Here is a 27207-nt window from a genome sequence, read left to right on the forward strand (position 1 = left end):
GCGCGTCCAATAGGACGCCGCGTTGCTACAATGCGGCCGGGCTTGGGGCTCGCCATTAACCAATGGGAGAGCTCGGTGTTGACGCGCGCCCCTGTACTGCCGCGCCCCAGCGCCAGGGCAGAGAGGGGCGGAGCCACGCCGGGGCCACGGGCAGGGCTTTTCAAAACAGCGGTGCGGCGGCGGACGAAAATAGCGACTCAGAAGCGGCTTTGACCGTCGAGCTCCTGCCTTTCCTTCCCCCTCCCGAGCCCGCGTTCCGGTCAATAGAAAAAAGGGGTAAGCGACGCGCTTCTGAAACGCATTCGGTATGCTTGGGCGGGTGTCGCCGCGGTGGCTTTATCGCAGAGGGGCGTGCGTGAGGGGGGCAGCTTGCTCTTTATCCCGTGTCCCCTAATGGCGGCAACGCGCGTAGTCGACGGGCCGTGACTGGGGACGCGGGGCCGGAGCGGCTCTGGCGAGAGGAGGCGTCCTGATGGCAGGACAGGACAGGCCAGGCCAGGCCAGGCGGTGTTTTGGTTTGTATTCTTTCACGCAGTAAAAAAAAAGAAAAAACCTGCAGCTCTCAACTTTAAACCCATGTGCATGCTGTGGGTGTAAAATCTATGATGAACCGAATTGGTCGTTAATGTCTTTAAATAGAAATAGACTTTTCTAAGACTCTATGCGACTTGATCGTTCATACACACTATAGAATATTGCCATTATACTTCATGTTTTTATATTTTCGGCATTACTGCTGACATGACATTAATGTAATGTTGTGACGTCTTTAATTTCAATGCATTTTCTGTTTAATATGTAAGAGTGCATTTTATTTAGTACTTTTCTATTGGAATTCAGGTTTACTTGGTAGATTGAGGTAGCTACTTGGTAGGTTTACTTGGTAAATCTGTCCTAATGGCTTCTTGTACAGTGTATGTTGAGTACGCTGTACTGTAGGGTGGTACTGGCCTAGTGGCCTATGAACCAGATGACCCAGGTTCAAACCCCACCCACTACCATCGTGTCCCTGAGCAGGACACTTAACCCTGAGTGTCTCAGGGGGGACTGTCCCCTGTAACTACTGATTGTAGTGGGATAAGGGCGTCTGCTAAATGCCGTAAATGAATAGATGCTTGACACTACAGAGCCTGATAAGAGCATTAGGGATGAGAGGATGAGATCTTCAAACGGGTCGTCCCTTTTTTTTTTTTTTTTGTAAAGTCCTACAAAGCAGATGCATTAAGCCTGTGCCTGTAGAACTGTCGTTTTGTGTGTGTGTGTGTGTGTGTGTGTGTGTGTGAGTGAGTCCTGGTGTGGCCATAAAGATTACAGCAGCCAAACATCAGGCAAATGTGTGAGGGGAACTCCCTGGATTTCGTGATTGTTTAGGAATGAAACAAACACCCCAGATTCCTCGCACACGCTCACTCTTGCGCTACTCCATCCACACCCCCACTGGTCCTGGAGAAATGAAGAATGTGTTCCTCATTTTACTTTGCGTTCCTCTAGTACCCTCTTTCATCTCACTTTCTCCCAGTGCCGCCCTCCTTCCGATCCACTGTGCTTTTAGACAGCCAGAATCTTTCCTGCGAGAGGTCTAGTGGGATGTTCCTCCTGGTGATGCAGCTAGAACCAGTGTGTGATTTGTGCTTGTTCCCTTGGCAACATGCACGATTCGTGTGTGAGCAGCAGTCGGTGGGTGTTGGAGGCATGTGCACGTCCCAGTGTTCCCGGGCTGATTCCATTGGCTTGTTGTGGTAGGGCAAGTGTAGGGGTGATTTATGGAGGCGGCATTTTACATGTTTTTTGTGAAACATTAACACATTTCTGTATAATTGAAATGGGTGCATTGTGCATGTATTTTATAGTAGTGCTCTGAAGGTCACCTAACGCGTTTTCATGTTACGCGTTTTCATGTTACGCGTTTTCATAAGTAAAAGCAAGGCAACCTGAGTTCTTACTTGGTATTTGTCTCCTGTTTCTAGTTACTCCTTTTTTGTCTTTGTGCATTCCTTCCTAAAAACCGTGAAGTGTTACTTGAGCCAGTCAGTTGACTGTGTCATGCCTATGGTTTATGGTGTGGACACAAGTGGGAGCACGTCAGTCCTTTTCAGTGCTAGTTACTGCAAGCTTTCTTGATACGTGGGCTGAAGTTTTATTGAACCATGATGCTAAAGATCTTAAATTAAGGCTACTTGTTCAGTTTAGAGAATGACCTTCCATAGTTTCATAGTTGACATGTGACAACACTAAGTTAAATGACCAGCCTCTGCCCATCCCTGCACTTGTGTACAACATGTGTTTGTGTGTTCATGCAAATTAAAGGTATGAGCTCTGTCGTTGCCCACAGCATTTGATTGGTGATGGGTTAGCCTAGTGGGTAACACACTCGCCTATGAACCCCAATTACTACCATTGTGTCCCTGAGCAAGACACTTAACCCTAAGTTGCTCCAGGGGGGACTGTCCCTGTAACTACTGATTGTAGGTCGCTTTGGATAAGGGCGTCTGATAAATGCTGTAATATATGTTATATGTTATTTGATGAGCAGTATAAATATTCAAAATTTCATGTCTGTTCAAACTATGTGTAATTTGAATCGGACTATTGCCATTTTTCTCTTGTGGGGAGGACAAAACACCAGATTTGACATAAGATGTTCCGGCTGGTTTTCTGGGTTTGGTCTTGCATAAGAACACAAACCTATCTGTTGCGGACGTCTTTTCTCATGCTTACTTTAAAACAGGAACCATGGCAGCCTGGTTTTGTCCTTAAATAAAAAAAAAAAATCAGATCCTTTAAAAGTCTTAAATTGGTCAGTAAACTTCCGGAGTTACTAAGCGCATCACGCGCATGGTAATAACCTAGCCTGTTTGGTGCCCTGCCTGATAACTACCCGGATGACCTACTATAAGGCAGCGGGAGAGGCGGTGTCATATTTGAAACATGGCGGGAAACGGCCCTTTTCAAGTGTAAGTACCTTAAGGAGAACGTTGTTCAATGTGGTTAAATTACACTTGTGAGAAAATGCCCTCTGTAAATGTAAAAAATAACATCAACACACCCTCATTCATACTATATAGAACATACTGTTTTAACGGTAGTGCAGTATGTACATATTCAAATGTACCTACTCAAGCAGTATGCGATTTCGGACGCAGCATTAATTTATGTGCCAAGCATCAGATGGGCGCTTACTATCTTTATACCCGCCTCCCAAGTAGGTGATATAATGCTATTGGCTACACCAGGCCATGTAATGTTTACATGTTAATATACATTTTTATTTATGTGGATGTTGACTATGTTAGTGTTTCCACTATATACCAATTTATTTAAGGCCTGTACACATTGTTTAATAATATTTTTATACATATAAAAAAACAGGCAAGGCAAGGAAATATTTTGTTTAAAAGATGCTCTGGTTTTAAGACACTCTTGATGAGTGTATTGTTACATGTAAATAAAAAGTAATTTTTGAAAGCAATTCATATTGTGTTGGCAGGTCTATGGTAACAGCAAACAAGAAATCAGGGTTTTAAGTCATTCATTATGTGTTTAAGTCTAAATATTTGCAACTTTCTTGACATTGTTTCTTTTTAGCCTGAATTAGATTTAATTAGATCAGATGAATATATATTACCTTTTTATTTAAGTATGATCATTACATATATAAATGATTTTTAAAAATAACTCATAATAATAAATTTAAAAGCATTTCTCTAGGGAAATGTTATATCGCAAGAAATATCGTTATTGCAAAAATCAACATCATCACATTTTTTTCCCCAATATTGTGCAGCCCTAGTGATGGGTGTATTCCAATCGAAATAGTCTACTTACACGGCTTAGACAGCACTGCTAAAGATTATAGAGGATTTAGAAAGAGAGTCATTCACTCCATTTACCCATTAAACCTTAATGTTGGACGGACAGGTCCAGCAGTGTGCCTATTGTGCTATTGGATGTCTGTCTTTCTGTAACTCATGTACAGGGTTTATTTTTATTTTTTTTGTTCTTTCCCATTTTCTCTCTTTGTATCTGCATGATTCTTCCAGAGGGTCTTGGGTTTGACTGGGTCTCACAGCAGTCCTTCTTAGAAGAGATTTCTATGCTGGCAGAAGTTTAGTATTCTAAGGCTGGTCTTTTTTTTTTTTTTTTTTTTTTGCTTTGGTGGGAACTGGCCTGAATGGTGTCGGCAGCCCATTTATGCTGAACGGCTTGGCCGGGTGCATATTCTGACTCTATCTGTGACTTTCACCTTTACAGTAAGACCATAGAATAATAGTGAACTCATTTAATTTTCATTCTAAATGTTCTTTTTCTCATATCAAAATGGCTCTTGTGATTTGTGAGACATATTTTGGTTAAGATCTTCTTTCTGCCAGACCTTTCTCATCACACTAATCATTTCCTCATGGCCCATTCTGGCCGAGGGACTGTGGGGATGGAAAATGGACCAAAGCCTGCCTGGAACTGCGCAGTGCGTCTTGATCATAATATAATCAGCTCAGGCTTTTCACTCAGGCCTCTTTCCTCCAGGGACCTGCTATGATTGATGGAACTTCATTGATTCCTATGGAAGCTTCCAGATGTTTCTTACCCCGCTCACTTCTTGACCAAACTGTAACTTGAGAATGTTTAGTCAGGATGAAGGTCCACGGGGATGTTCTGAGAGAGTCTGAGGTCAGAGTTTACCCATCTGTGCTGCATGCATTAACCAACCTGTTTCGAGTTGCTGTGACGGCCTGAAATAACATTGCTCATATCTTTACAAGCCAGGTCCTTCGTGTGGGCACTGCAGTGTTATGTAATGCATAAGGCTGTCCCCAGGTTGCCATGGAGATGTGCTTTGTTTCTATAGTGATCGTAGCTGGCGAAATACCTCTTCATACTTGAGTGAAACATGAGTGGCATCTCTTGCGCGGGAATGTTTGCAATGGTTATGAGTGTGTTCACAAACCTTTTTATTGTTTTAATGAAAAGTCATATTGTAGTACCGCAGTGTAGCACAAAATTGGCTTGAATTGTTTTCTAGCACACTGTTAAGTTCTCATAAAACATTTATGCAGAGCAGGAGCTCATTTGGTCTGGTGAAAATCCCTCCACAGGAAGAGATTTTCACTTCTGCTCTGGCCAGATTTGTGGGACAGGGCTGTCCCATTGTACCACAACAGAAGGGCCCATGTTGGAACCATCATTCTGCCATCAGTCCACAGTAAATGTTACTTCTGGCAAGCCATCTATTACTTTACATTTCCTTTTGGATAACATAAATTAATACATTAATGAAAAATGTCATGAATTGTTTATTTATGTATTTATTTTTCAGGGTTGGTGGAAAAAAAAAAATCACATTTGGGCTATGGTCCTCTTCTCTTTTGATCATTTAATAGATAGAGCAAAAACAGTACTGTTGAAACCAAAAGTAAAACCTTCCATTACCAGTTTTATAGAAGGACATTATGCAGATGGACATTATGCAGCTGAACAAATGTATCTGGATGTGGGGGCATCTCCATCTACCTCAATCTACCTGTCCTATAGGAGAGAACATCCTTTCATCTTCTGTTTAAGCTGCTTCAGGTCCATAAGTGACTTGTAATTAAGACCTGTTTGAACTGCATTCACCCCCTTTTTCATACTTGAGAAAGATCGGTCACTGTGTCTGAGTGTATCAGTGTGTGTTTGTGTGTGGAAAACAATTAGCAGCTAAATCAGTGTTTGTTGCAATTAATTTTCATCTACTAATTTGCTGGAATTTTAATTTTCAGATAACCGATAACTTAACAAATGTTTAAACTGGGAAATTGTACACCTTTTCCCACTAAATTAGCTAATTCTCAAAAAACTTTGCACTAATGGCTAAAAAAGTTAGAACGTTAAAGCTGGGAGAACTGGGAGAACATCTAGTTTGGGTTTGTGACATAATAGCTAATCATGTCACAAAATTGGCTCAGGAATACTTCTAGAAAACAGTCTGTAAGCACAATTAGGAAGCCATTTTTGGACATATTCCAGAGGTGCAGTTGTTTCCTGTGTCTGTCGGAAAGTGGTCAGACCAGTCCAAATTTGACAGGGCAATGCAAAACCTCATTCTGCAGCTATTACAACAGCATGGTTTTGTCAGAGAATAGTATGTGTGCTGAATTGGTCTACCAAATGAGTCAAAGATGACCACGAACAGGAAGCTGGAAACCCATATCAGGCATGAATGGGATCAAATCCCAAAACCAGTAACCTTGATGCTCAGATGTCTGTTTTCAAAAGAAGTGGAGATGCTACACCATCGTAAACTACAGCACAGGCCAAAAGGTGTTGGAAAACCATTTCAGGTGATGACCTCTTGAAGCTCATCGAGAGAATACCAAGAGTGTGCGAAGGGCGACTATTTTGAAGAAACTACAATATAAAACATGTTTTCAGTTATTTCACCTTTTTTGTTAAGTACATAACTCCACGTGTGTTCAGTGAGAACTCCACGTGTGACTTCAGTGAGAATCTACCAACGTAAATGGTCATGATAATAAAGAAAACACATTGAATGAGAAGGTATTGTATTGTACTGTATTGTTTTACCTCTAGCAACCATCAAATTCGAGGTCATTTTGTGTATAAACTTTTCAGTTTAAACATGGTATGTTATCTATGTTCATTTGTGATTTCAAAGTAATGTTCCAACTCTTCCAGAATTTAGGTTCTATTTACAAATCTGTTACTCTGTCTGCGTCTGTTAATTTGCTGCCAGAATGTGGTTCTTAAACAGATGAACACAGTGGATAAAGTGGTATCTGCAGATTTGCAGTCCTTGGTAATGTATTCATTTGAAAGCTGACAAACCTTTTTTGAGTGTGTTGCATGTAATCCTTTGTCTCGTCTTGCACTCTATTGCATTCTCTATAGATTAGGTGATTCCAGTTTGTTCTCCTCTACACAGTTCATTAAGATGGGGGGAGCTGATAGTGGAGGTATTTTCAACCAAGAGTTCAGGAGGAAACCCAAAGCTGCATCCAGTCATGAAATAACATTGCAGGATGTCTTATTTCCTTCTCACTAAAATTCACATTTAAATAAGTCATAACCCAGAAGATGGGCCATCTGCATGCTTTTTGTATGAATTGATGTCAGAATGGTGTCTATGGAGACAAAGTATTGTGATCAATACCAGCAATTATTGCACAAAACATCTAGTTTGATAAAGATTGATTTTGTATGTATCCAAATGTGCAATTTCTTTGTATTTATGTAATTCCATTTTGATTGGTAAAGAGATAACATGTGCTTGTCCACAAAGACCACAAAACCACAGGTTCTGAGTAAGAAGGGGGTCCGAAGGGGGACTGTCCCCATAACCACTGATTGATCAATGCTGTAAATTTAAATGGAAATAGACCATGATATAATGAAATTAAATGATTTGTAATGATCAGCAATGAAGCAGAATTTGGACTGTGTGCATAGGAAAGTATTTTTTTTTCAACTAAAAACTCTGATGTGACCTTGTAGGTGGATTTATTTTTGTTGAAGGCCAGAGATGCACTCCATGGTTCAAATGGCCATCTCGTCCCCTCCTCCCTCGCAGGCCTCTGCAGCCACCCGGCGGGAGATACTATTACACAACGCCTCAGTTATTTCCTGCTCTCCGCTTCAGAGAGGACAAGGGTGGTGTTCGGCTGTGTGTTCGTTCTAAAAAGCTCCCCACCCCGCCACGTTTCGTCTGTTTTAGGGTAGGTAGTAGCCTAGTGGGTAACACACTCGCCTAGGAACCAGAAGACCCTGGTTCGAATCCCACTTACTACCATTGTGTCCCTGAGCAAGACACTTAACCCTAAGTGGGATTTGAACCCTAAGTAAAAAGGGTGGTAGTAGCCTAGTGGGTAACACACTCGCTTATGAACCAGAAGACCCGGGTTCAAATCCCACTTACTACCATTGTGTCCCTGAGCAAGACACTTAACCCTAAGTTGCTCCAGGGAGACTGTCCCTGTAACTGATTTGTAAGTCGCTCTGGATAAGGGCGTCTGATAAATGCTTTAAATGTAAATGTTTTAGAATATTTGCATGAATGTTAGTACAGGTGTTGTTCTGCCTTAGAGGGAGACCTGCTTTATATTTAATGCCTTTTGTAAGTGTGGGAATGCCAGCGACAATCAGTAATGCTGAGTCAGACAACAACTCATCACTCACACTCACTTTCCCCCATAATGCTGCGAGGCCATTAAGCATTTGAGCATTGCAGGGCAACACTCCAGTCAACACTCCTTCTTAAGACAGAAATATACTTGCTGTGAGCTACATATGCATATCTGTAAAGAGTTGCGTTGTTAACGTTTGTGCTGATATACTTGCGTTCGTACTTTACTTCGTAATTTTTGGGTGTACTCCGTACAACCAGGAGTTGCTAACCAAATAAAGGAATGGCATCCGTATCCTTGAAACGTTTTGTTAATTATTGAGTACATTCACAAAAATCGACTGAAAGAACCGTACGCAGCCTTGTCCTGCTTCTGGGTCTTGAGTGGCACCTGGACCTGCTGTCACATTGATTGGCCAGCATTCATACATCAAACCTCAAGTCACAGATCTTTGAGGGTCTGTTGTACATGTTTTTATTGAAAATATAATTTTCCATTCTGTAAAAATTGTCTATGGAAGAAATATATAAGCATTTTGGGAGCTTTTGGGATCACAGAGTCACTCTGCCTCTCTGTCAGGAGCCCTGCATACTTCAGGCCGCGTTTTGGTCGTCATGGCAGTAGTGCCTTGTTGTCTTTTTGGCTCAGATTCTTTCTCCTGATGTCCATCTCTCTCTCTGTTCAGGCTCTAATGGTTCTTTTGTTCGCTTGAGTGCTGCTGTTCCTCTTCTTAATGGCTAGTCTGAAAAGCAAATTATGACCACAGATGCACTTGCAGTCCTCCCACATTTTTGCTTGAAATGTGAGTTTCTTTTCCCCACAGCTGATCTCTTTTAAATACCAAAGTGCTTGAATATATTCAAACCTATTTTTTTTGTTTTGTTTTTAAGGCTGACTTTACTTCTGTGGTCCTGTTATGCAGGCTGGGTTCCGGCAGCTGGATATCGGTTAAAGCTTGACTTTAGATCAGCCTCGTGTTGCTCAGTGCCCTGAACCGACACATGGTCATGTCATGTACTTGGGTATATTAAAAAATGGAAGAGTGGTAATGAGGTATATTATCTACAGTATATTATGAAAAACCTAAAAAGGCAAACTAGATAAATGGCATAAATTAGATTTTTCATCATCTGTTAATATTCAGTGCAAATACATTCAACTAATGTAGCCAGCTATAATTAACATGCATGGGAATCATCATGTACTTGTGAAATAATTATTCTACATATATCTACAATGATTTTGTGATTTCTCATATTATAGAGCTGATGTCTTTTTAAACAGCCTCTTCAGAATCATGTTCCTTTTAAACCCCTTAAATGTGAATGGTAGTGGAGTGACATCCGGCAGCACTGTCACCCAATTGCTAGGCATCGCTGAATGCATTCAGGCAGAGCGGAAGGGCACGCTGCAGGAAATCAATAGAGAGCTTTCTGTGAGTGGTCACATGACCTGGCAGGAAGGAGATGTCAGTAAAATGTATGACTGAGTTCTTGGTCTGTTGTTTTAAAGCTGAAAAGTATTGACCTCCTTAATATTTTATTCCAATTTTCTTGGTTGTATGACTGATCAAATTGCTTGCACTATTAATTAATGGTTTTGAAATATATACAAATATTTATATGGCTGTGGTTCTGTATTGCAGTTGTTCCCTAAGCATTGACCTCTAACCTTTACCAATTTGACCCCTTTTGCCTTAGGAGTTGACAGCAGGATGAACGGTGACTCAGGTGTAGGGGTGGTGACTGCCCCCCCGCCCACCAACCCACCCCACAAGGAGCGCTACTTTGACCGCGTGGATGAGAGCAGCCCGGAGTACCAGCGCGAGAGGAACATGGCCCCTGACCTGCGGCAGGACTTCAACATGATGGAACAGAGGAAGCGGGTGTCCATGATACTGCAGAGTCCGGTCAGTCAAACTGCAAAATTCTCTCAACAATAACAACACTTCATAAAACTCCAATACTTTACTCCAGCACTTTCACTTTCACACATCATTTCTTTTAGAAATTATACTTTGACACTTCATACTTTGACTCCACCTATTTTTAATCATGATTTAAGAGAATTGTTGTAATTGTTTGTCACCTGTAACATTGATGTAATCATTATTAAAAATAAAAGTATAAAGTTGGACCGAGCCCAAATGAATGATTTACAGCTTTCACACGAGCTACTTCCTCATTCTGTATCTTAAACCAGTGGTTCCCAACCTTTTTTTCCCCTGAATCCCCCTGCCTGTGTCGTAACAAGCCTGGACCCCCCAATCTTATATACACAATAAATGAATTAAATTATTAATTACAAACTTTTATTAGCAATAAACAAAATGTTTGTGTATTTTTCTCCTTGTTTTATTCTGCAGGCTATATAGAGTCTTTATAAGAGCTGTAAAAAAAGTAATGGTTAATAAACTAAATTTACAACATGGAAAGCACTTTTACAAACCACTGAAACAAATTTTCAAGCAGCGAATCGTACAGAAAGGATATTGCTGCACACTGCAGCAATAGGTCATAGGTCACATCAGTGCAAACACCAGTAAAATTGTGACATCAACAAAAGGGTAGTTATTTGATACTGAAAATTGAGCCAAATATATTTTATTTGATTATATTTTTTGTGATGGTCAGGGTAGTGAACTAGCTTAATTTAAGCAGGAGTCTCTATTTATTATGACTTTGTTTCTATAGACCCAACAGTGCCTCCATTGATCCGAGGCACGGCGACCCAGTCAATGTGAGCTCGCAGCTTTCGGGGTGAAATGCAGCTCTGTGAAGGGTAACAGGGAACACAGCCCGGTTCTCAGCAACCACTTGCCACGCTTGGTATACTGTGTTCATTGATAGCCTGTGTTTACAAAACTGCACTGTCACTAGCAGCATAATGGCAGCATTAATACCACCCTGGTGTGACCTCGTAGAGGAAAGGATGGATGGAACTTTTTTTTTTTTTCTTCCCCTCTATCCTTTTGTTACATTTCTGCCACTCAGCACTAATATGAGAAGACTGATTCCAGCAGTCTGTTCTGACTTATGATGATCCTGTATAATTACTGCTTTTGTTAGGGAAGAATTAAGGGAGGGAAAGGCCTTTTGGGAATTAGAGACTCTGGTAGAAATGATAGACAGCAGTCATGAGTTAGATGTCCAATATGTCTGTAGAAAGGGTACCCAAGTAAGAATCTCATTGTGCTTGGTACATTGTACTTTGTACATATGACAATAGACTACTTGGACTTGAACTTACTCTTTGCCTGATCATCTTGATCCTTGAACCTTTTTGGTCATTTTTTTTCACACACAAAGACCTATCTAGGGAACACTTAAAATTCCTTGTGGAACATTACCTACAGGGACTTGAGGTTGTTGTGACGTATTAGCATCATCAGACATAGCATGGACAAAGCTCATTTTAGGGTTCTTTTTGTAGATGAGTTCTTTAGATAACCCACCCTAAATTGTGAAATTTGTTAGCTTGAAGACTTGTTTAGGCCTGTCCTCCTTCATGTTTTCCAGCTGTGGACCTAAAGATATTTTGCAGAACTGATTTTGTATTGCTCATTTTAAACAGGTTGAAGGTCAGCCTGCTGTATTCATGACTTTTGACCTTTTCAATCTGTTGAGTGCAGGCCTTCTGTGAAGAGCTGGAGTCACTGATCCAAGATCAGATGAAGAAGGGGAAGACTCCCACGAGCCTGCTAGCGCTGCAGCAGATTGCCGACTTTATGACAACCAGTGTGCCCACTATGTTCCCGACTGCTCCTCAGGGGGGCATGGCCGCCCTCAACATGAGTGAGTGTGGTCCTTCTGACTTTTCAAATCTGCAATACTGACCTCCATCTCTCCTCCTTAGTGATATGGACAGGATTCAAGCCATGATGCTGTCACCAGAAGTCAAGTCAAATATCTCTGGCTTAGATTCGAGTTTCCTTTAGAAGAAAAAAAAAAAGTCTAATTGCCACATATAAAGTTGGCAACTGCTACTGGTGTGTTTTCCTTCAATCTATCCTCTACATGACACTACGTGATACGATTACCTGATCCTCTCAGACACTCTGATCTGCTTTCAGGTCAGTGACTAGAGAGAGATAAGTAGGAAAGATTTCCATGGACCTGAAAAAGACAATCCCTGTTTGATTGCCTATTTCATTTTATTTTTTTTCTGTCAACTTAGTTATTCATTCCTTCATGTTTACATATTTCCTTTCAGCTATTGTTGTTATAGTGAAGCTGTTGTCTCCTGCTCTTCCACAGAGGACATCCTGCACTTGCTCAATAGCAGGATGACATGATACAGATGCATGTCATATTTAGTGTATTAACAGTTAATGATTTAAAACTCATAAATTCTAAAATTTCTGCAATATCTCTGCCCGCCTGTCAGGTCTCGGTATGGTCACTCCTGTGAATGATTTGCGTGGGTCCGACTCCATTGCTTATGAAAAGGGGGAGAAACTTCTACGATGTAAGCTGGCTGCCTTCTACCGACTGGCTGACCTGTTTGGCTGGTCCCAGCTCATCTACAACCACTTGACGGTGAGTCACCCTTGAACCACCAAACACTAGACTGCATCATGTTTTCAGTTATGCTGCCATTTTTTATTCTCTTGTTTTATTTAATTTAAATGAGCCTATTTTATGGTTTCCTTCAGTCCAGTGTATCATTTCGAAGAGAAGCATCAGGCATTTTTAAGGGATTTGAGTCCTTGCAGTGGAATATTTCCATTGCGGTGTTGGAGTAAAAAACAGCCCAGAGTGCTGTGTGGGTGGAAGACATTTATAACCTCCTCCACTGCAGAGAAATGCGTACACAAGGAAAAACGTTTTCAAGGATTTTTGTGCTTTTGCACACTAAAAAAAATCACACTAAATAATACAAGGAGTAAATTAAGCACTTTCAGTCCTTGATCTGTTTTGTCTTGTCACAGTATGAACATGCTGTTATGTGACCTCTAGATCTTATTTTTTGAGCTTGTTGCAGTGTGGAATGCCGATTGGCAGGTAGCCCTGAACACCTGCTGTGGCGCCTCTGAATTTCCTGGCCCTGTTTTTGGTTTCATCTGTCTGTTTCTGCTCTTGGCTTGCAGGTGAGAGTGAGTTCTGAACAGGAGCGTTTCCTGATAGTCCCTTTTGGACTCTTATACAGTGAGGTCACTGCGTCCAGTCTGGTAAGTCCAGCCTCATCAGTTGAATTAATGGGAGATGCTTTTAGAGTAATTACCGAAAGAAAGAAAGCATTCATAATTCATTCGTTTATTTACAATATATACCAATATATCTTTCACTGTAAATTACCCATATAACATTCTTTTAGCTTTTATATAGGTCTCCTAATACTCTATCTGAAGTCTCTTTCTCAAATTCAGCTATGGTCCAGGCTGGCTACTTTTAGCCAGTCACACATTGAGATATTGCCTGATCGTGCTGTTTCAGTGTGTGTAGTTTTAAAAGATAATGAGGAGGGCAGAGGCTGAAATGGTGTGATCAATGCTATTCACCAAACACAATGTTTGGCACAGACACAGAAGTCGTTTTTTCAAGAAGAACATAAAGCCCCTTATGACTACATAACGGGCTAAATTGCATATCTGGACATCTGAGCTGTAGGTCTGCTTGAACTCTGATGTTTTTGGACTGTTTATTGTTGTACCACAAACCCTCCCAACTGTATTATTTCTATGCATCTATGCCATGATTTGTACATTCAGAGTACATGTCACTATGCTCATTGAATGCAAATGGCCAAGGCTGTAGATTTGCCTTGAGAACATGAAGTGGATTTTTGACCAAGGTTGAAGGGTTAAAACCGGACTTCCATATCCACTCCACAGGTGAAGATCAATCTTCAAGGGGAGATTGTGGACAGAGGCAGCACAAATCTTGGCGTCAACCAGGCTGGATTCACTCTCCATTCTGCTATCTATGCTGCCAGACCCGATGTCAAGTGCATAGTGCACATACACACGCCTGCTGGAGCCGCAGTATGGTTTCATTTCTGCTCCCTGCTCTTTCTGATATATTTTTTTTTATGTTATACCTATATTTGTCATTACTGACTGGTGCATTCCAAAAGCATATATGCAGTAATAATTTCCTAGTTCATTTCCAGTGGAGGTGGAGAGATTTAGTCTGGTCACTATATAACGAAACATCAGCAACGTGGTCCACCTCTGCAGCTGAATCATCGTCTCTGTGTCTGTTCTTCTGCAGGTGTCAGCTATGAAATGTGGCCTGCTGCCCATTTCACCAGAGGCCCTGTCCCTGGGGGAAATAGCCTACCACGATTACCATGGAATACTGGTGGATGAGGAAGAAAATGTCTTAATACAGAAAAACCTGGGCCCTACAAGCAAGGTAGGTATAATAAGTTTAATAAAGTGTGTAAGAAATATTCACAAACTTTTTACTTCTTCGTGCCAAAATATGAAAAGCTCCATCACGTGATTGTGTCCTATAGGTCCTCATCCTAAGAAACCATGGTCTAGTGTCTGTAGGGGAGACAGTGGAGGAAGCCTTTTACTACATCCACAATCTTGTCACTGCCTGTGAGATTCAGGTATTGTTTTTATTTCACAAAAAATATATGAAGCGAGTCAAACAAACTCGTCTGCGTGAGGTTCTAAGTTGCAAGACAGATCAGATTTTTTTTTTTTGTATGTCTGCAGGTACGCACTCTGGCCAGTGCTGGTGGGCCAGATAATCTAGTGATGCTGGATCCAAGCAAATACAAATCTCGTCCTCGCCGCCCTGAGCCCACTGGGGATATGGCTAGCACCCATCCAAAGTGGCAGGTTGGGGAGCAGGAATTTGAGGCTCTAATGAGGATGCTTGATAACCTGGTAGGACTGCTGTGCCTTTTGTTCTCTCTACATTAAAACTCATGTTTGATTACTAGGTTCATTTTTTTTTGGATAATGATGTTACAACCTCTTGGTTAAACTGGTTTAATCTCCATTTTCGCCCCTTCCTTTCAATAGGGCTATAGAACAGGCTACCCCTACCGCTGTCCAGCCCTGCGTGACAAGGCTAAAAAATACAGTGACGTAGAGATCCCCCCCTCAGCTACGGGCTACTCATACGCCGAGGACAGTGACTCGAGCGTGCGCTCTCCTCTTAAGCACAGCTTTCAGAGGCAGCAGCGAGACAAGACCCGCTGGCTCAACTCGGGCCGGCCTGACGAGGCTTACGATGAAGGGCCGGGCAGCGGGAGCCCCAAGGCGAAGACTAAGGTGTGGACGAACATTACACACGATCACGTCAAACCCTTGCTGCAGTCTCTCTCGTCCGGTGTCTGCGTGCCAAGCTGTATTACCAACTGCTTGGTCTGTGCCTACCTTATTGTTCATAGACCGTACTGCTACTCTTGGGGCAGCTGGCAGGCACCATGAGGCCTGTTTTAATTATAGGGTACCGATTCTCCCTGAGTTTCCCTGATGCAAGCATCTGTACTCAGTAATTCAGTGGATGACCAAATAGGCGTCCTCTTCTGGCATTTCTCCACGTTCCCCTTCTCTACAAGTATGCTTCTGTGACTGCTTAAGACTTAATTGACTCCTTCCTTATATCTACACATTTTGTTCCCTTCTCCTTCTCAACATCTAAATTCTTCATGTCTGACCTTTTGTCCCTTTTTGAGCAGGCAGCGTTGCTAAATTCCATTCCACCTCTTATAAGGCAGCTTCTTCCCTCCTGCTGCTATCAGTCACAGTGCAAAACTCACCCCCTTTTACCCTCACGCAGGGCTTCAGGGTGCCCACTCCAGCTGCCTAGTGCATGCCGTTTTTGCATGAATAGTCAAGTGCATTGTGAGTACTGTCCTGAAAGGCCAGTAGGTTGTGGCATGTGCCCAGAGCAGGCGTGGCTTGATGATGTTGCTAACCACTGCTGCTTTTACAGATCCCCTCCCCTCGTTTTCTGGTGGTGGTTTAGTTTTTTTCTTTTTTTACCCTTATAACTGTAGGACCGTAATTTGATCTTCAGAGAATTTAGTTTGCAAAACCTACAGCTGTAGTGTTCTTTGGAGCAGGTCAGTTAAGGGGCTCTATTTTGCTTGAATACATAATAATGAAAAAAATGTTTCATACACTGATCAACCAAAATATGTAGTGATCATTTCCATTACAGTGCATATTTTAGGGGTTTGATATTCAGTATACTTTGTAAGGATGCAGTTAATTTGTGTAAAACAGGCAAAAATACTGGTCCGGATAAACAGGTATGTTATCCGTGAGATGTTCTGAAAAACAAATTGTTCTAGGCCCACATTGTAAATACCAAATGTCTTCTTTTTAACGCATCAAATTCTTTGGCTGTACAGAATTGCGCAATAATAAGTGGTGGTATAGCCAGTGTTTGGCTGATCAGTGTATGAACAACAAAATTAAACAGCCAATTTGGCACATTTCAAAGCACACCCTAATTAAGAAATCATTTTTTTATTTTGTGGATTGACGTGTCATAATATATGGTTTACACTTAAAAAGATTTAAAATGTGTGTACTTAATCCAGCTATGAAGAAGCAGGACGCCTGTGAAACCCGCATAATCAGATAATCTGACCTTTTAATCAGGGTGTGCAGACATCTGCTCAGTAACTTGTCTGATTGAAAATTTTCAAAAATCATGCATATTTTTATTTAAAACCTAGTTTGTCCTGTGACCCCAGGGAGTAACAACTGGCCCTTCTGCCACCTGAGCTCTGAGCTTTTTTTTTTTTTTTTTTTTTTTTTTTTTAAATACAAGCTGTTCAGCAAATGCAGGTTGATAATTCTCCATATCTTTATACTTTTGGTAGGAAAGCGCTGCCTGCTTTTTTCTTTTTATGCCAGGTCATATCCCAAACTGCCTTGGTGTTTCTACTGTTATTTATTTCATTGATGTGTGGGCTTATATTCTGTTTACTGCAAGTTTTCTTTCTTTCTTATTTCTAAATGCTCCCAAGTTTTCCCGAGCATGAGTAGTTTACTTTTTAAATGAGAACAGACTTAAAAATCTTAATTCTATTCAAAAATTATCTCTAGTGGGAGAGTGCGAGTGTTGTTTTGTGAGACTCGTGATAAGTGAGTATTTCATGTTTACATGTCCATCCCATCTGCCCCCCTCTTCCCTCTTCAGTGCCCCCATAAGGAAGCTTGACTTCATTCAGCTTTACGTTCAAAATGTTAATATATTTAATCTTGATTTATGTTCAGCCTTTCTAGGCTTTTGCCCAGCATTAGTGAAATAACATGATAATGTTTAACATGCAGGTTCAGTTTAGATGCTTCTGCTGATCATGACTCCCATTTTACATTATTCATCTTAATGAATTTGGATAATTGTGGATTCATATACCATCTAGAAGAAATGAACAAAAATCCTAATTAGTGCTGGGCGATATGGCAAATTGGTCATGGTATTTATTTTCCATTAGTTCCAATACTATTTATTTTGAATCATTTTAATCAGTTTGATTGCTTCTGGAAACCAGAGATGAGTTCAACATTTTATTAATATATAAAGCAAAATAAAATGTATGAACATAATACATTTAGAAAACTATAAGAACACACATGCACATATTCACAACCTTCAAATTTTTCTTTATATTGTATAACTGCTTTCTAATATATGAATCAAAATGACATGCCATAACAGAAAAATTGTGATGAATATTGAAAGCTGGTACCATGGCATCATGTGCTGCCAAACAGAATGTTTGATCTTCAAAATCAACCTGAATTTTATTGTTATCACTATTTGCGATTGCACAATCGCCCAGCTCTAATATTAATAGTGTCCACTTTTCATGGTCTGGCAGAAATCTCAATTTTGCATGTATTATATACACCTACCAGCCAATTGCATCCCCCTCAGATTAATAACAATAATTTGATCATCGTATGTGACTGATTCAGAAAGAGTCTTCTGAAGACCTTAGTCTTCTGATTGTTTTGTCAAATGGACAAGGAATAGCATGATGATCCAATTTGATTCCAGTCCACACTCCAGTCCCAAACTCCTTAAAACGACCAGTTCTGTGAATGCTTGGTACCATATGCAGCACGTCTACTTTAAATTACATCACACAGCCAGAGATATTAAATGCACCATACACGAGTAGTGTTCTCTGCTGGTACAAGATGCTGACAGGCAGTTTGGAAGTGACAAGCTTTTGAAGTAAAAGTTGTCTGGGGAACACAGATTGCAGCAGTGATGCATTACCGTATCCGTATCACTGATTTGTAACAGCAGCATCCCTGCAACAATAGCAGGGCCTTTTGTATTTTTTTGCCTTTATTTCTATTTCTCTGTTTGGGGTACCCCTTGGAATCTACTGCCAAACTGAGAGATTGTTACAAAGGAATGGGTCTGTGTGTGTTCGTACACCTGTGTGTGTATGTATGTCCTTTTTTTTAATGTTTACAAAAAGGACAAAAAAAAAAAAAAAACTTGTGCCTCACATCCACTTTGCTTCAACACTCCTGCTTTGTAAGCCAGCATCATCACCTCACCACCCCCCACCCACTCTCCTTCCCGTTCCCACCCTCACAGTCTCTCATCCTGTGGTGCCTTTAGTTCTTTTCTCTGTGTCTGTTTTTCTTTTTGTCTTATGATCTACAGCACGGGTAGCAATGATGATGAGAGGAGGAGGCAGAGGAGGAGGAGGAAGAGGAGGGGCAATAGCGCCCCGCTGACCTGCCTTGCCATTTACTACCCCCTCCCCCTCCCTGTTGAATAGCAGTATACTTGCACCAGAATTCAAACACAAATAAAGAGACATCTTCATTAGTTTACAATCAGGCCATCAAGGGATAGTGAACAAATGATAATGATGTGGTTGTGTGACGCTAGCAGCCTCAGTGAGGAAGGAAGCGTACGTAGCCCTTGTTTTTCTTATTCGTGCTCTATTAAAAGGCATGTCCAGAATGACAGCCCCAATTACTAACATTTTATGTGTTCATTAGTTTTCGAATAGAAACCAGAACTGTGAAATTTAAATGAATTGATAGATTGTTGCCCCCTAACAGCTGGAGCTACATCATCATTGGTTCACTGCTCTATGATGTGTTTATTTACATTGTGTATTGTAGACATTTTTTACCCCTTCTTGTGAAAAAAGCATGTCATCATATTTCTGTATACAGCCTGTCTTAGTGTTTTATTTTTCAGTGCCTGGGTGCACTGTTGTACGAATCACTGCAAGGGTTTGTTTTTTTGGCAGATTTGTTTCAATCTCTCTTGTATGATGATTACAGTGGACCAAGGAGGAGGGGCTTCGACAGGCTGCTGTGGCCAATCAGTTTGTCCCGCTCAACACAAACCCCAAAGAGGTTCAGGAGATGCGTAATAAGGTGGGACGCTCTACGCTCTTTTCAATGCTTACAATTTATTACTTGTTCTTAGCTGCTGCTTCTATGGAAACCGACTGAAAAAGCAAGTGACATCAGTAAATTTCCTTTACTCAGACCAAATCTTTGTGTTTCCACTGGACTTTTACCCAGTTGTGTGTATGTATGTATGATATAATGATAGGATACATCCATTTATGTGAAATCACACAATATTTTATTAATAGGAATGAATGAGGTATGATTGGACTAATTCTTTGGGGGGGGGAGTTTTTGAATGTCTCTGGGACAAACTTATTTGTCTTGTTCATCAGAAGTGGCTAAGAGAAATGTAATTACTGCAGAACCCGTTTAATTATTTGTCATTGGTTGTTCATCCTCTTGGCGCAACAAAACGCAACACCCTCTTTTAAATGTCTCTAGATACGTGAGCAGAACCTCCAGGATATTAAAACAGCCGGACCACAGTCCCAGGTGCTGATTGGCTCAGTTGTGGACCGTTCCTTTGTTCAGGTGAGTCTCACATGTCGCCAACCTAGAGTTTCAGGGGGGCTGAGTTGACATTATTAACTTGACATTATTCTTTGATCACAGAGGGGAACAATCTGGCAGGTAAGTACAAGATAGAGGTAACTTCCCACTCCCACGTAACCTCAGGGTCCTGGGTTGTGTTCATTACAGTTGGGTTTGGTTTTAGTTTTGGCTGTGCCATTCTGTTTTCCCCCTTTTCTGAGTGCAGTGTGTTCACAGTAATCCCTCAGTTCAGCCCAGATGGCTTTCATGCTTCATGAAAGATGAGTTTGCATGAGTCTCATCGAGCTGCCTGCTCTCCTCAGTCTGGCGTGTTCATTAGCTCTCACCAGAATGCTGGGCCAGCAGCCAACGCTGATTGATCCATTGTAGTTGGTTTCTTACATGGAAATGTGGTAGTTTACGCAAAGAAGTGTGCATGCTCGTTTCTGAAAAATATCACCATCTCCTTATTTGATACAGGCTGCATATCCAAAAAGATGGGCTCTCATGATACTTCTGAGTGCAGTGTTTTAACTAGGGCCCTGTAGCCAATTTTATATTGATTTCACTCTCTCTTCAACACATGGTGAATGATACAGTTGAGTTTGCATACTGTGGTTTGTTTCATGGTTGTGATGCACTCCCAGCAAGTGGCATGGGAGGGATTTGCAATGACCTGCTTCAAGCCCATTTAATGCCAGTGCATGTGTTAGCTGTAACTATTAGTTAAATGAGTTAAAACGATGTCAAAATGGAATCCTGCAGTAAATCTGTGAGGCACGGTTATTTTGCTGAGTAATTATCCTCGTGTAGAATAAAGTGCTAAACTGCTTAAAATGTGCTCTTACAGTAAAAGGATGTGGTGGGGCTAGAAAGATTGCTTTTACATCAATACATACTCTTGAGACCATCTGATTGCTGCTGTTTCTCAGCCTGCTCCATTTGCTGCTCTGTGCATGTCATGTATGGCATTTGTCTTTGGTGTGTGAGACTTGACATGGCTGGGTTATGCACTCCTTCACCAGGGTTTGCAATTGCAGGATGCCCCGCTGTCTGATTGTACGGATACTATCGATGGCCTTGATCTGTCTGAACAGGCTTATAGCCCTGCTAAGTCTATTAGAAAGGTACATAACTAGCTATAACATCCTCCCTACACTGCACACTGCACTCTTCTGTGCTCTCACTGTGCCTTTCCTCTTTCTCTCTCAATCTCTGTTCCATATCCTCATTGTAAATATCAATCTTTATATGAACCCCAGTGCTCATTTCAGCACAATGTCCTTTTTCCTCTCACTCTTCTCACTTATTCACCATTGATTCAGTGAATTCCGTGACTTTTTAAAAAATGTTTTAATGCCTCAGGTGGAAAAATGGCATTTATCCTTAGTTCAGTTTTTCATGTGACAACGTACGATGTGGTAGTAGGGTGGTAGTAGCCTAGTGGTTAACACACTCGCCTATGAACCAGAAGACCCAGGTTCAAATCCCACTTACTACCATTGTGTCCCTGAGCAAGACACTTAACCCTAAGTTGCCCCAGGGAGACTGTCCCTGTAACTACTGATTGTAAGTCGCTCTGGATAAGGGTGTCTGATAAATGCTGTAAATGTAAATGTACAATGTACTCTGTTGATATTGATATCTGTCATTATTTAACTGTAGCATACTTTTTTTTTTTTCCTGGTCCTGGTGGTTCAGTCATGCTTGTTGTTTTACGATGAAAATCAACAGTCCAATCAAGGTTTATAAAGATGTTCAGTAAAATTACAGTATAAAATAATAATATAATACCATATTAAAAGAAAATGTGTGCCACAAAGAATACAGCGTTATGTCTCAATTCCTTCCATGTGTTTTTGTGGATGGATGGATGAGAAATTATTCTTACTCATATACTGGAAGAATGAGCCACATAATTACCAAACCATTTTTACCCATCATATTTTAGTCTCTGTATTATGACATTATCTGTGGTAGGGATACCTTTTTTTTCTTTCTTTTTTTTTTTTTAATAACTCATACCTTCTGCATAATGTCAACAAGAAGCAGATGGGCTCTCATTTTTGTTAACTGTTTGTTTGCTATTATGATAATGAACTTCATGCCCTTTATTAATTTGAATTCAAAATATGTTATGGGGGAAAAAAATGTAACTGTTAAATCTCATCTTTCCCTCTTTTGCATGTAGGGGGAACTGGTGACTGCCTCCAAAGCCATTATTGAGAAGGAGTACCAGCCAAAGGTGATCGTCAGTAAGACTGGGCCAAACCCCTTCAACAAGCTGACAGATCAGGAGCTGGAGGAATACCGCAAAGAGGTGGAGCTCAAGCAGAAAGGCCCTGAAGGTAGGACATGATCCTTGGCTCATGCTATATCCACCGACCACAGAGCTGGAACAGACAAGGACTGCAGTGTCTGCTCTGTAGGTTTTTCTTTACTCCACAGTTGTTGTTTTTTCATTCTCAACATGAGGAGCTGTGTTAGTTCCATTCCATTTGAAATTCTGAGATTCTGTAACACAGCGTATGGGAAGAAACTGTTGTGTTGCATCCAGAACAGGTGGAAGAGTCTGCCAGCTCCCAAATCACATGTGAAAGTCCATCTTCCTCATCCCCTGTTGAAGAGAACTCCTCCCTGTTGCATCTCTGTGAAACTGAGGGGTGTGAGCAAAATGAGGATCATTCGAGCACTGCAGCCTCGTCCTCCTCCGTTGTTCCCAGCCAGAACTCTGGTGCAAACTCGGGCAGACATAGCCCATCAGAGTCCCCACACAAGGAGTTTCACTGTGCTGTGCTGCGAGCACTGAGCACCAACACAGAGCTGGCCTCTGAGGAGGAATCTGAGGCTGAGCGGGAAGCTCCAGGTACTCGGGACCTCCAGCTACCTGCAAATACCTCAGTTCTGCCAGCTATGTTCTTTTCGTGGGGTTGTTTCGTCTTCTCCCCTATATGTTCCCACCATTGTAACCCAGGGCTGTACCCCCACAAACCATGTCCCGTTCCTTTTCCCTACAGCATTCCTGTCCCTACGTTTTTTCTAAAACAATCATACACAACTCTCTTTGAATCCTGTGGTACTATTTTTGGTCTCTAAGCTGGTAAAGTAACTCCTCCCTACTCCTTCCTACTCCCTGACACCGCAATGTCATCTGCTGGGGTTTGTTCATGAATCTCCACTAATAAAAAGGGGATAATGATGTCTGGGGCCTTTTCTGAACAGGCAATGTGTGGAGCCTGTTGTCCTGAGGTGAAGGTGCCTTGGCTGTCTTCTTCTTGGTGGTTCTCATTTCCTGTACTGTTTGTTCTATGTGCTGTTTGGATGCATTTATTTATTCACTGTGGTGTGGTTTTAGGTCCCCTGTCTTTTCTCTTTATTTTTTATATTTTTTCCTCCTCACACGTTTTTTTTCATGCTCTCAGATCCAGAGGCAGATGTGACAGGTCAGAGCCCTACTCGCACCCCTCCCAGCACTCCAGTCCGAGCCGAGGAAGGTATGTCTGGTCAGACAGTTAGGGTGGCTTCAAGCATGACTCCTGGTTTTACATTTGCTGTGCCTCACGGGTCAGCTCAAGCAATGCTCTGAATCTCGTCTGTGTCTTAATGTGTTTTAACAATCAGGTATTACTGTTTTGTGTGGGTAATAAAAGACCAAGAGGCTTGCCTTTTTTTAAATATATATACATTTTAGTCTAACTTAAATGCCCATATTTGGCTTAAACTTGGTCCACTTGGTCTTTATTACATTTGGATTACACCTATACAATTAAAATTTGTATTCTTCATATTAAAAATGACAATTATTGCGAAAGGACACACAAATAAATACATATTAAATTGTGCTTTCAGTATATAGATTACTCTGAATGTACTACAATACATTAATCATGAAAAAGTAAAAAAAAAAGAAAAATATTAATAATCATATCATATTTGTATGGTTCATGGCAACACCCTCCTGATGCTAGCTGCGAGGTGTAATCTGATTAGACTGTGTTTAAACACAATGTACCACTTGTCTTTGGTCTTCTTCATTCACTTCCTCATTCTCATTTCTCTGGGGTTCTTGCAAGAATGGCTTGCCCATTCTTTTTTTTTCCTCCCCTTCCTCCGGTGATTTTTGTTTTAACACAGTGGCTATGATTTGACTTGCATAGACATTTTTTTTTCTACTTGTGCTTTTTCTTCTTTGTGGCTGCATTACACTCAGGAGAAGGAAATGCAAAAGAATACCTGTTGCCATAGTAAGTATTGTTCCCCCACCTCATGCTTGTGGTTTATCGCTAATCTCCCATGCATGGCTTCACTCTCACTCCTCCCCTTGGCCTAACCCATCTGCTAGGTTGATTTTTGTGGTCTCGCTCTTCTGTATTTCTCGCTAGGTCGCTGACCGCTTCAGTGTGTTGATTGGTGTCCTTTCAGACAATCTCTCAGCCAGTTATGTGTGATTTGTATCAGCAAGGGCTTAAACTAGTTATGCACACACATACACACACACACACACACACACACACACATACATATAGAGCAAGACAGATAGATTTCTGCTGTAATGAAGGCTGGGTGCTTTATTGACTGACTGGCTGGGTGGACTGAGAAGGCTCTAGCAACATTTTACCTCCTAGTAATCTCTAGACTCTTTCTCAGTTACAACTCCAAACAATATGGCTAAATGGGTAATGTATGCAAAGATATAATGTTGATTTTATGTCTCTTTCTTTTTCTTTTGTTCCAGACAAGGGCTTCTTCAGGTTTAAGATAAAATGTGGACTAGCAGTTTGCTTTTTTGCCTATCCAGGATGCTTGCTTTTTAAAAATGACTTTGTAGTCAGTTTATACTTATTTTAATAGAAGCTTTGCCTTTAGCCCTGAAATGTTAGTCAGACATACACAGGGGTATGTGCCTGTGTCTCTCTAGAGCTTTGTAGCAAGTATGTACTGTATTTTGACTAGAGATGAAACATAAAATTTGATCATTAAACTGTCTAGTCAGCTCATTCCTAAGGCTTCTTGAGGTGAACAATTTATTTTTGTTACAAGGGAAACATTTTCCTGGACTGCTTCTGGAATATTTTTGTAATATTTACATTTAAATTACATATGTTTGGCAAATAGTATTTTTGGCTTAAAGATAATTATTAGAAATTATTATAATTTTCAAAGCTTGTGTGAGTGACGTGGCTCATCTTAAGCTCCCCTCAGATGTTCAAAATTGACCCCTGGCTGACTAGTTCCAATTTTCTGCCTCTCAGAATCCCAGCCTGATCCAACTTTTAAAGACGAGAGCGATCCGGCCACACTGAGACAGACCCTCCCTGACCTCACCCCAGATGAGCCCTCTGAAGCCCCCGCCCTTGCAGAAGAACCCACAGCTGCCCAAGCAGACCCAGCCACACAGCCTGAGGGGGAGGAGCCTGTCGGCCCTGATGACCACGGCAGCGACGAATCCCCCAGCAAATCCCCATCAAAGAAAAAGAAAAAGTTCCGCACTCCTTCCTTCCTCAAGAAAAACAAAAAGAAGACTGAAACCTAGAAATCTGCTTATGGTCGTCATTTTCACAATGATTTAAAAAGTTTTATATGTTCGTTTTTGGCTTACTCTGTTCACCTGTAGTGTGTGCCAATAATTCTTGTTTTTATAAAGGGTCAAAATTGCTTACGATTTTGTCAGTGGCTTTTAGTGGTAAATGACTGCATCAGGTCTGGTCAAGTTCAGTTGTATGGCTTGTTACGCATGTCTGTTCTGGCCCACACCGTATAAAGAGATTTAGAAGTGTATCACTAATACTGATTAACCACTCTAATGCGTTGGGATTGTATTGGGGTGTGCAAATTGCTTCGTTACAGTGGTTGGGTGAGGTGCAATCATATTCCTGTTTAAAAACTAAAAAAATTTCATATTACAAAATGCACGGTGCTAATTTTTATTGATGTCTGCCGAGATTCAATCCTGTCTGCGTTACCTTGTGATGGGTGCTCCAGGGATCAAATGAGGGCTTTTCCTTCAATCCTCGTGTGTGAACAAGATAGGGTCATGTCTTGATTTGCACCATGTTCAACAATAAAACAAAAAGACTTAGAAAGAAAACAATCTTTCACGCATATTCCGATGGCTGTAAAGAGGGAACAGAATGATTCAATTTTCCCCAAAGGTCAAAGTTTTTAAAAAATGTAACTGCTGCACCTTACCTGGACCCTCAGAAAAAAAATTCAAATTTGCTGGTGAGTCTGATAGACATTTTTAGTCACTGGAGAGACATGAGAGATGCATATTGTTGCCTTCTTTATTTCATTAATACTGGGATAATCTCCTCAACTGAATCGTAGTAATGTCAGAGTTATAACATTTTATACAGCAACCCATAACCAAACCCAAATCATGTAAAAAAATCTGTTTTAGACATTACTAATTCCCTTTCAGTCTGAATTCAGGGCTCTAATGCGGGGGAAATGCAATGCTGCAGATTGATCGCTGTCTGTAATTGGAGTTGCAGTGCAATCCAGCATGCTCCAGGCTGGCAAACGCATATCCGCGAGCCGGGACCTGACATTTTCAGGTTCAGGTTCAGGTTTGCGTGCCACGCAGCAGTGTGTACAGTGTGTAAAGGAAATCCAGAGTATTCTCAAGCCAAAAGAAACGGTGAATAGTTTGCTCCAAAACCATGGGGAGGGGTTAAATCAGTGCAAATGTTCTTATGTGAGCTGTGAAACCACTGTGAAGATCTTGTGAATACCACTGTTTGGGACTACCCCTATGGTACTCTTAAATGGTCTCAGAAAATGAAGTGAAAGGTGTTTTTAGGTGAGATTTGTCTTGCTGTTAAACTGCGCTCAGACACGGTGGTTGGTGTTTGGCAGACGCCCGTGCTGGACCAGTGACTAGCACTATTTCAGACCACTATGACATTCGGTGTGACCGCATATAATGTCTTTCCTGAAGGACTGCACGGCATTAAATGCTTATGCTTGCATTGTCTGTCTTCTGTACATTTTAAAGCTATACCCCCCCTCCTTTGCAATGTTGTACCCTATTGACACTTTATATAACATTACTAAGTTAGTCTTCAAGTTTTATTTGAGCCACTAGATTTTGTTGTTCTGTTTTAAGCCTGCAGCTACTTTGAAGCCACTCTGAATGTCTGACATATTTCCAAGACAACAGTGTGTTTCACCATTTGAAGACCCCCATCTACATTGTTGATGGGACTCTTGTTTTCTATCCATGAATAAAATTTCTTCCTTTGA

The 27207-nt window shown here is 41.1% G+C and overlaps 1 protein-coding gene across 18 annotated transcripts; it reads left to right on the plus strand.

Moving 5' to 3' along the window:
• Positions 1–113: 113 nt before the first annotated feature.
• Positions 114–27207, plus strand: add1 (adducin 1 (alpha)). Of its 18 annotated transcripts, XM_028974205.1 has the most exons (20): positions 114–276; positions 9818–10026; positions 11749–11911; positions 12504–12655; positions 13207–13287; positions 13951–14100; positions 14330–14473; positions 14577–14675; positions 14785–14958; positions 15097–15441; positions 19357–19452; positions 19873–19962; positions 20044–20061; positions 21003–21089; positions 22154–22310; positions 22520–22828; positions 23385–23456; positions 24173–24206; positions 24698–24713; positions 25215–25348. In XM_028974205.1, coding segments are annotated over exons 2-19 (2367 nt in total). In that variant the 5' UTR covers positions 114–276; positions 9818–9831; the 3' UTR covers positions 24699–24713; positions 25215–25348. The 18 variants fall into 18 exon arrangements, with proteins under 18 accessions (XP_028830038.1, XP_028830037.1, XP_028830043.1 ...); XM_028974204.1 differs by lacking the exon at positions 24698–24713 and having other exon boundaries at positions 25215–25356; XM_028974210.1 differs by lacking the exon at positions 22520–22828 and having other exon boundaries at positions 25215–25341.

Source organism: Denticeps clupeoides, chromosome 3 (assembly GCF_900700375.1).
Source record: "Denticeps clupeoides chromosome 3, fDenClu1.1, whole genome shotgun sequence".
NCBI classification, from domain to species: domain Eukaryota; kingdom Metazoa; phylum Chordata; class Actinopteri; order Clupeiformes; family Denticipitidae; genus Denticeps; species Denticeps clupeoides.

Excerpts from the sequence above, each read along its gene's own strand:
- add1 (XM_028974196.1), top strand. The coding sequence starts at position 9,832 with ATGAACGGTGACTCAGGTGTAGGGGTGGTGACTGCCCCCCCGCCCACC. Across the intron at positions 14,676-14,784 it reads TCACTGCCTGTGAGATTCAG|GTACGCACTCTGGCCAGTGC; the intron begins GTATTGTTTTTA and ends GTATGTCTGCAG. Across the intron at positions 19,453-19,872 it reads TTCAGGAGATGCGTAATAAG|ATACGTGAGCAGAACCTCCA; the intron begins GTGGGACGCTCT and ends AAATGTCTCTAG.